Source organism: Oryx dammah, unplaced genomic scaffold (assembly GCF_014754425.2).
Source record: "Oryx dammah isolate SB20612 unplaced genomic scaffold, SCBI_Odam_1.1 HiC_scaffold_18, whole genome shotgun sequence".
Taxonomy (NCBI): Eukaryota; Metazoa; Chordata; class Mammalia; order Artiodactyla; family Bovidae; genus Oryx; species Oryx dammah.
In genome coordinates, this window is record NW_024070202.1 from 74,838,665 (window position 1) to 74,848,886 (window position 10,222).

Here is a 10,222-nt window from a genome sequence, read left to right on the forward strand (position 1 = left end):
TGTGTGGGTATGTTTTCCTTTCTCTTGGGTATAGATATATATCTAGGGGTGAAATTACTGGATAATAAGGTAAATCTAATATTTTGAGGAACTGCCAAACTATTCTCCAAAGTGACTGCAGCACTGAATTACTTTACAGTCTTACTAGCAATGTATGAAGGTTCCAGGTTTTCCACATTAATGTCAACATTCATTATTACCTTTTTACTTTGACTTTCCTGGTAGGAACAAAGTAGTATTTCATTGTGGTTATGATTTGCATTTGTCTCATGACTAATGGTGTTGAGCATCTTTTTATGTGCTTATTAGCCATTTGTGTTTGGAGAAATGTCTATTCAGATTGGTTGCCCATTTAAACTGGGCTATCTTTTAATTGTTGAGCTGTAAAAGTTTTTTTATAATTTAGATTCAAGTCCCTTATTGGTTATATGATTTGCAAATATTTTCTCCTATTCTTTCAGTTGCCTTTTGAAGTATGGAATTTAAAACTGATGGAGTCCCCTGTGTCTATTCTTTCTTTTATTCCTACTTGTAGTGTCAGATATAAGAAGCCACTACCTAATCCATGGTCACAAAGATTTACTTCTAAGCATACTTACTTTTTCCAAGAATAATACAGGCATAGGATTAATTGTCATTATTTAGTTCTGAATTTTATCTATGTGCTTAATAGAAATCCAAATATTTGTATTTGTGTCTAGGCACAAAATCACTTACTGATATCAGAGGTGTGAATGGGCCCTAGAATACCCAGGCCTATAAAGTATAGAAAGACATTACCAAATAGGTCATTTATATAGGTATTTTAATATAGTTATTTGGTTTTTTCTCTTTTGATTTAAAGGAGTTAGAGTTGTACAAAGAGGAACTTCACACAAAACCTGCACTCCTAGCAGTAAATAAAATGGACTTGCCAGATGCACAGGATAAATTCCATGTACTGATGAACCAACTCCAGAATCCTAAAGGTAAACCTGTTCATTCATTGAGTGCCAGTTTAATGAATACCTATTTCTGCTTTATTGACTATGCCAAAGCCTTTGACTGTGTGGATCACAAGAAACTTTGGAATATTCTGAAAGAGGGGGAAATACCAGACCACCTGATCTGCCTCTTGAGAAACCTGTATGCAGGTCAGGAAGCAACAGTTAGAACTGGACATGGAACAACAGACTGGTTCCAGATAGGAAAAGGAGTATGTCAAGGCTGTATATTGTCACCCTGCTTATTTAACTTCTATGCAGAGTACATCATGAGAAACGCTGGGCTGGAAGAAGCACAAGCTGGAATCAAGATTGCTGGGAGAAATATCAATAACCTCAGATATGCAGATAACACCACCCTTATGGCAGAAAGTGAAGAAGAACTAAAGAGCCTCTTGATGAAAGTGAAAGAAGGGAGTGAAAAAGTTGGCTTAAAGCTCAACATTCAGAAAACTAAGATCATGGCATCTGGTCCCATCACTTCATGGCAAATAGATGGGGAAACAGTGTCAGACTTTATTTTTTTGGGCTCCCAAATCACTGCAGATGGTGATTGCAGCCATGAAATTAAAAGACGCTTACTCCTTGGAAGAAAAGTTATGACCAACCTAGATAGCATATTAAAAAGCAGAGACATTACTTTGCCAACAAAGGTCCATCTAGTCAAGGCTATGGTTTTTCCAGTAGTCATGTATGGATGTGAGAGTTGGACTATAAAGAAAGCTTAGTGCTGAAGAATTGATGCTTTTGAACTGTGATGTTGGAGAAAACTTTTGAGAGTCCCTTGGACTGCAAGGAGATCCAACCAGTCCATCCTAAAGGAGATCAGTCCTGGGTGTTCATTGGAAGGACTGATGTTGAAGCTGAAAGTCCAATACTTTGGCCACCTGATGTGAAGAGGTGACTCATCTGAAAAGACCCTGATGCTGGGAATGATTGAGGGCAGGAGGAGAGGGGGACAACAGACGATGAGATCGTTGGATGGCATCACCTACTCAATGGACATGAGTTTGGGCAAAGTCCGGGAGTTGGTGATGGACAGTGAGGCCTGGCGTGCTGCGGTTCACGGGGTCGCAGAGAGTCGGACACAACTGAGCAACTGAACTGAACTGAACTAATGAATACCTACTATTTGCAGAGACTTTAGGTGTACTGTAATCAGTGGGGAAAAAACTGAAAGCTGTTTCTCTTAAAAAAAACAAGTGTGTTTGAAGAAAGAACACATACCATATGAAACTTTTAAGTGTGATATGGAGAATCTGTTACAGGACATAGGAGGGAAGAAAGATTAATTTGAGCTGAACAGTTCAGGCATCATCAAGAAGTAAAACTGGGCTTTTAAAGAGTTAATGGGATTTGGATCAGAAGAGGAAAAAGTCAGCATATATTTATGTAGTCTTTTCACTTTTAACTTATTTCACAAGTTCTCGGAGAAGGCAATGGCACCCCACTCCAGTACTCTTGCCTGGAAAATCCCATGGATGGTGGAGCCTGGTGGGCAGCAGTCCATGGGGTCACTAGGAATCAGGCATGACTGAGCGACTTCACTTTCACTTTTCACTTTGATGCATTGGAGAAGGAAATGGCAACCCACTCCAGTGTTCGTGCCTGGAGAATCCCAGGGATGGCGGAGCCTGGTGGGCTGCCCTCTATGGGGTCGCATAGAGTCGGACACGACTGAAGCGACTTAGCAGCAGCAGCAGCAGCAGCAGCCCAAGTTCTAGAACTTCAATCCCCTAGTACATTATGAATTTAAAAACAGGGCTAGTAGTTCTAAAGAGATATGTATCTTTGCAGTGCCAGGTCTATAGATCTCTGGAGGGTATCAATCTAAAAAGAACTTGAGTTGTATGTGTGGCACAGAATAAAAGATGCTGTTACTTCTAAAGTATTTGTGTGAGATTGGTCCCTAAATGGACCACTTTGTATAAAGGAATTTAAAGGGATTCTCCATAGTTTTGAATATTGACGTTTGCAGAACAAAGTACTGTATAGAGATGATGCTTTCATTTTTCTGAGTCTAGTATAGGACCTTTTGCACAAATGAGAAAAGTAGGATGGAAGGTAAGTGGTTAACATGTTTTTTAAATAGACTTAACCTGTTTTTATCCTTGAGATAAAAATTGAGGAAAATAAATTATAATGTACTAGGACTATCAGACAGCACCAGAAAATCCTCTCTCTCCTCGTAAAAATTCTTATATATATATATATTGCGCCTGCCCTTGAGTTAATAAGTTACTTTGCAGGTATAAATATTCCTCAAAATATTTATAAATAATAAAGTATTTATTCCTTAAAGTCATTTGTTTTATGAGGTCATTAGATCTGTTCACTGGTTGATCTTGCAGAAAAGGGAATTTTCAGAAGAAGTACCAAAGAGGGGGGAAACTCAGGAGTTTGTGGGTATTTTGGCCTATCATAAAAACAATATAGTCACCTCAGTGATAATTTGCAAATTAGCCTCTCTTTTCCTTGGGGGTAAATGAATCCCAGAAACCAAGCTTTGTATTGATTTGGTTAATCTCTTCTAGCCAGCCTTCCCAGGTGATATCAGTGTTGATCCATCCCATCAGTATGCCATCCTCCCTTCTGTTGCCTTGGTAGCAGAGAAGAAGCAAAAGTTATCTAACGGTTGTCAGTCCCAGTGGGGTGAAATATTGGATTCATCTAAAATGATCTCTCCTTGAATGGTTTTCAATTTTAGTATGGCTCCTAGTACCAGTGATGATAAGTCTCTAAATTTGGACAGTTAAAGGTCACCTGTGTGCTGAAGCCAACTAGAATATCCCAAGTCACAGATGAGTTTATTTTTATAGAAAAGTTCTCTCAGAGAGTCTGTTGCCTTACTTTATTGAACGCCCCAAAACAAAACTTATTGCTTCTGTAAGTAAATCATCTTGTGGGATTTATCTTTTGATTGGAGCGTTGTGTGCTCAGTCGTGTCCAGTTCTTTGGAACCCCATGGACCATAATCCACCAGACTGCTCTGTGTAGAATTTTTCCAGGCAAGAACACTAGAGTAGGTTGCCATTTCCTACTTCAGGGTGTCTTCCTAACTCAGGGATTGAATCCGTGTCTCCCGTCTCTCCTGCACTGGCAGGCAAATTTTTTTTACCACTGTACCATTACCTGGGAACTTATACTTCATTCAGTTTAAAATATATTCATGAAACAAATATTTACACAACTGAGGAACTTCACTTTCACTTTTCACTTTCATACATTGGAGAAGGAAATGGCAACCCACTCCAGTGTTCTTGCCTGGAGAATCCCAGGGACGGCGGAGCCTGGTGGGCTGCTGTCTATGGGGGTCGCATAGAGTCGGACACGACTAAAGTGACTTAGCAACAAATATTTACTGAGCACCATTCCATGTGCCAAGAACCTTACCATTGTCATTAGTAAAAACTAAAGGTGCTAAGAGCTTATTAGAGAAGGAAAAAAGAAAAACTAAGTTTTTGGTTTTCAAATGAAACCTCTAGCATAGTTTTGACTTATTTTCAAAAACAATGAAAATCAGTTTATATCTGTGTTGTTTCAGAATTTTTGCATTTATTTGAAAAAAACATGATTCCAGAGAAGACTGTGAAATTCCAACACATCATCCCCATCTCTGCAATTACTGGAGAAGGAATTGATGAACTAAAGAACTGTATAAGGAAATGTCTGGATGAACACGCCAACCAGGAAAATGATGCATATCATAAGAAGCAGTTGCTTAACCTACATATTTCTAATACAATATCTTATAGTGAGCCACCATCAAAGAATGCTGTTTCTAGTCCTAGAATGGATATAACTTAAAAGTGTTAAAGGTGATACCAAAATTGTGTTCATTTGAAAGCTCTTTGACTAGCTCATTTTTTAGAATGTTGGTTGTTACTAAACTGGTGTATATACCATCATTCAAGAACCATATTTTTAAAGATGTTTTGTAGTTAAGGTTATTAACAGGTAAAAAACAAATAACTGAGGGTTAAAAATGACAGTTTATAATATTATGGCCATCAACCTGTAATAACATCCTATAGTATTCTATATGTACGTATCTAGTGAGATAATTGTTAAAATTATAAAAAAGGATTCCTTATGAGCAACTAGGTTTTATTTGTTTGTTTTTGAGTTTGTCATTACCTGGTTCTCCTAAATTAGTAATAGTTCTCTTTTTTTTGAAAAACCTCAAACTCATGAATTTGAACATATTCACAAATAAAGGTTACTGATAATCAGCAGATTCAGTTCAGTCACTCAGTCATGTCCAACTTTTTGCAAACTGTGAACCGTAGCACGCCAGGCCTCCCTGTCCATCACCAACTCCCGGAATCCACCCAAACCCATGTCCATTGAGTCAGTGATGTCATCCAACCATCTCATCCTCTGTCATCCCCTTCTCCTCCTGCCCTCAATCTTTCCCAGCCTCAGGGTCTTTTCAGATGAGTCACCTCTTCACATCAGGTGGCCAAAGTATTGGACTTTCAGCTTCAACATCAGTCCTTCCAGTGAACAATCAGGACTGATCTCCTTTAGGATGGACTGGTTGGATCTCCTTGCAGTACAAGGGACTCTCAAGAGTCTTCTCCAACACCACAGTTCAAAAGCATCAATTCTTCGGCGCTCATCTTTCTTTATAGTCCAACTCTCTCATCCATACATGACCACTGGAAAAACCATAGCCTTGACTAGACGGACCTTTGCTGGCAAAGTAATGTCTCTGCTTTTTAATATGCTATCTAGGTTGGTCATAACTTTTTTCCTTCCAAAGAGTAAGTGTCTTTTAATATCATGGCTGCAGTCACCATCTGCAGTGAATTTGGAGCCCAGAAAAATAAAGTCTGACACTGTTTCCACTGTTTCCCCATCTATTTGCCATGAAGTGATGGGACTGGATGCCATGATCTTCGTTTTCTGAATGTTGAGCTTTAAGCCAACTTTTTCACTCTCCTCTTTCACTTTCATCAAGAGGCTCTTTAGTTCTTCACTTTCTGCCATAAGGGTGGTATCATCTGCATATCTGAGGTTATTGATATTTCTCCCAGCAAGCTTGATTCCAGCTTGTGCTTCATCCAGCCCAGCGTTTCTCATGATGTACTCTGCATATAAGTTAAATAAGCCGGGTGACAATATACAGCCTTGACATACTCCTTTTCCTATTTGGAATCAGTCTGTTGTTCCATGTCTAGTTCTAACTGTTGGCTTCCTGACCTGCATACAGGTTTCTCGAGAGGCAAGTCAGGTGGCCTGGTATTCTCATCTCTTACAGAATTTTCCACAGTTTATTGTGATCCACACAGTCAAAGGCTTTGGCATAGTCAATAGAGCAGAAATAGATGTTTTTCTGGAGCTTTCTTGCTTTTTCGATGATCCAGTGGATGTTGGCAATTTGATCTCTGGTTCCTCTGCATTTTCTAAAACCAGCTTGAACATCAGGAAGTTCACGGTTCACGTATTGCTGAAGCCTGGCTTGGAGAATTTTGAGCATTACTTTACTAATATGTGAGATGAGTGCAATTGTGCGGTAGTTTGAGCATTCTTTGGCATTGCCCTTCTTTGGGATTGGAATGAAACCTGACCTTTTCCAGTCCTGTGGCCACTGCTGAGTTTTCCAAACTTGCTGGCATATTGAGTGCAGCACTTTCACAGCATCGTCTTTCAGGATTGAAATAGCTCAACTGGGATTCCATCACCTCCACTAGTTTTGTTCATAGTGATGCTGCCTAAGGCCCATTTCACTTCACATTCCAGGATGTCTGGCTCTAGGTGAGTGATCACACCATCATGATTATCTGGGTCATGAAGATCTTTTTTGTATAGTTCTGTGTATTCTTGCCACCTCTTCTTAATATGTTCTGCCTGTTAGGTCCCTACCATTTCTGTCCTTTCTTGAGCCCATCTTTGCAGGAAATGTTCCCTTGGTATCCCTAATTTTCTTGAAGAGATCTCTGGTGTTTCCCATTCTATTGTTTTCCTCTATTTCTTTGCAATGATCGCTGAAGAAGGCTTGCTTATCTCTCCTTGCTATTCTTTTGAATTCTGCATTCAAATGGGTGTATCTTTCCTTTTCTCCTTTGCTTTTCGCTTCCCTTCTTTTCACAGCTATTTTGCTTTTTTGCATTTCTTTTTCTTAGATCTTTGCAGTTTTAGCTTTTGGAATTTTTTGTTTCTTAAGTATGAATATTATTTTCCTGCTTTGGCTCACACTAATATACATCTCATTTTCTGTCTGTTTCAGTACTTCCATATTTTAGTAAGGAGAATAAGTAGGAAGTACGGTATTAAGCAGTATTATCAGTCATCAATATATTCTCAGGAGATTATAATTTCTAAGTTTCTTCTTGACTTTTAAAAATACTTAAAAATAGATATTTTCTTGTAGTGTATTTTACTATAAAATATACATATTAATTATAAAAATAACATTTACACAGTGCAAAATCATATATAGTAAAAAAGAAAAGTTCCTATCTTTTTGCATCAGGCTTTCCAGTTCTCAGAGAAAACCACATGTTCCTACAGGATTTTTTAATGCATGTATCTTTTTGCCTGAATGAGTTCATTATTTAAACTTTTCCAAAGTTTTTTTGTTTGTTTTTACAAAATAAATGCAAGTTAAAGAGCTTCTAAAAAGTATTCTTCAGTGCTACTATTAAATTGTTAGGAATTGTTTTGGAATTTAAGGCTAGATGAAGCCTTGAAAAGTAAAAGTGTTAGTTGCACAGTTTTGTCCAACTCTTTGTGACTCCATGGACTATAGCCCACCAGACTCCTCTGTCCATGGGGTTCTCCAGGCAAAGATACTGGAGTGGGTTACCATGCCCTCCTCCAGGAGATCTTTCTGACCCACGGGTTGAATCTGGGTCTCCTGCATTGCAGGCAGATTCTTTACCGTCTGAGCCACCAGGGAAACCTTCAGTTCAGTTCAATTAAGTTGCTCAGTCATGTCCAGCTCTTTGCGACCCTATGCAGCACCCAGCCCTGTCCATCACCAACTCCTGGAACTTACTCAAACTCATGTCCATTGAGTCGGTGATGCCATCCAAACATCTCATCCTCTGTCATCCCCTTCTCCTTCCGCCTTCAGTCTTTTCCAGCATCAGGGTCTTTTCAAATGAGAAAATGGGAAGCCTTAACAAGTTTAAATAAAAATGTCCATATCATTCTACTTAAATTTCTTCTGATATGACAATGTGACTTCTTACAAGTGTTATTTCACTTTTATTTGTTCTGTTTTCTATTCTCTACTCCTACCTCCCATCCCAGTCCCCAGATCACTGGCTTTTCTTGTATTTGTTTTCATGAATGGTATTTATTGAGTTTCTCCCTTGTGTCAGGCACTGCATGTACAGTGTTGAGGAGAATAGACAGGACCTGCTGCCCTCAAGGATCTCACATTCAACAGCAGAAGCAGCTGGAGATTAGAGCACTTTACAAAAAAGTAAGAGTGAGGAAAGCATTTGGAATTTGAACATCTCTACTGATCGTAGTGTCCAGGTTTCATACTGGGTATGTTTTACATTTATGACTTGAGTCTCATTTTTCTCTTTTTCTATTATTTTTCTACTTTTTCTACTTCTATTATTTCCTAAGTATAAACAAGTAGCAGTGTGTGAGGACAGTTTCGTTGGGTGAATTTCTGACACCATAATTTTGCTTTTTGCTGTAACAAAGGGTAGCAGATGTATGTTGAGGACTAAGAGGAACTGTAGCTTATTATGTCTGTATTACCTAGGTTACTACTCTACGACTGAAACATTTTATGTAACTCACTAAAATGTTCCATTATTTTTATTTTCTTACCAAAAGTGTACCTTCTATGCTTTTTTTTGATGGTTGATTTTTGCTCTAAATTAAAGAAGAAAATCTGAATTCCTTTTTCATTTTATAAAAAGTAAGTTTAAACACTTATTTATTTTGAAATAAATATTTTAACTGCCATTTATTTTGTCCTTAAGGAAGACTTTTTCGTTTTGATCTTGCAAAATAAACACTTTTTGGATCCTTAATTGCTATAGTACTGAACGGCCAGGGTATCAAAACACTATGTATAACAAATTTTTACCAAGTCCCAGTAGTTCACGCCAAGCTTGCTACGTCAGATATATTTACCATCATGAATCACAAATTGATACTACCAGACACTGTCAAGTATTAAGTATACTATACTGTGAGGTTGGAAAGATTTTACTTATGGGAAGAAAAAATTCATAAACTTACTATGTTGTTCTTTTTATAATATGTATCCATAATATTCTTATCATAGCAAAACGACCTTTATGTTAAATTACTGTTTTCTTTTAAGTAATAAACATTTATTATTCGGGGGGGTAATCTGCTTTTATAATAGGAAAATTAGGTCAGGGGTATTTTATTTCAGGTTTTATCCAGTTTTCTTATAAAGTTAGGTTTTCTTTTAGCTCACTGTTTGTTTGTTTTCTGAGGACAGAGTCAGAGATTCTTTGGAGAAAGTTAATGAAAGCTACAGATTTTTCTTGCTAAAAATATACACAGACACATGGAATATTTGCCAGTTTCTAGAGGTTTATGAAGTTCTGATAAGATTTCAGTTAATAAAGGTAAGTTCCATCTAGAAATTTGTGATACAGTTTGTAATGTACCTTTTGGGCTTCCATGATGGCTCAGTGGTAAAGAATCCTCTTGCAGTGCAGGAGACGTGGGTTGGATCCCTGGGTCAGGAAGATCCTCTAAAGAGAAAATGGCAACCCACTCCACTAATCCCAAAAAATCCCGTGGACAGAGGAGCCTGGCGGAATATAGGCCATAGGGTCATAAAAGAGTTGAATGTGACTGAGTGACTAAGCAACAACAATATACCATTAAGGTACGTTAAAAATAATGTTTCAAAGCAACAGCCTATAAGTATACTTAAAAGCTATGGCTTTAAAAACAAAATGAAAATGAGCAATAATATGAAGAGTAAAACTTATACAAAAGACACTTAAATTTTAAAAATGTCAGCATTTTTTTGAAAACCAAATTGTTAAGTTGGATAGTAAGTACATGAGTGTTATGTTTTGGCTTTTTAACTTTTTATGAGTCTAAAGTATTTTATAATTAAACACAGCTTGCCTTGCAAAAGTTTAGACCTTGGGAATTAAGATACAAACATTGTTGATAAATGTTTGCAGACAACATGCTACAGTCTTTACTACAGAGTTTAATAATGAAAACTATCTATTTTTTTTTTTTTGGTTAAAGAGCTATTTCAGAGAAGCATTTGA

At 37.6% G+C, this 10,222-nt stretch overlaps 1 protein-coding gene across 1 annotated transcript in view; it reads left to right on the top strand.

The window, feature by feature from the left end:
- The window catches only part of GTPBP10 (GTP binding protein 10), a 28,260-nt gene extending 23,040 nt beyond the window's left edge, over nt 1-5,220 (top strand). Inside the window, exons 9-10 of the mRNA XM_040259786.1 lie at nt 845-968; nt 4,528-5,220. Coding sequence (XP_040115720.1) covers nt 845-968; nt 4,528-4,790 — 387 coding nt within the window. The 3' untranslated portion in view covers nt 4,791-5,220. The remainder of the gene's footprint in view (nt 1-844; nt 969-4,527) is intronic.
- Nucleotides 5,221-10,222: the final 5,002 nt, after the last annotated feature.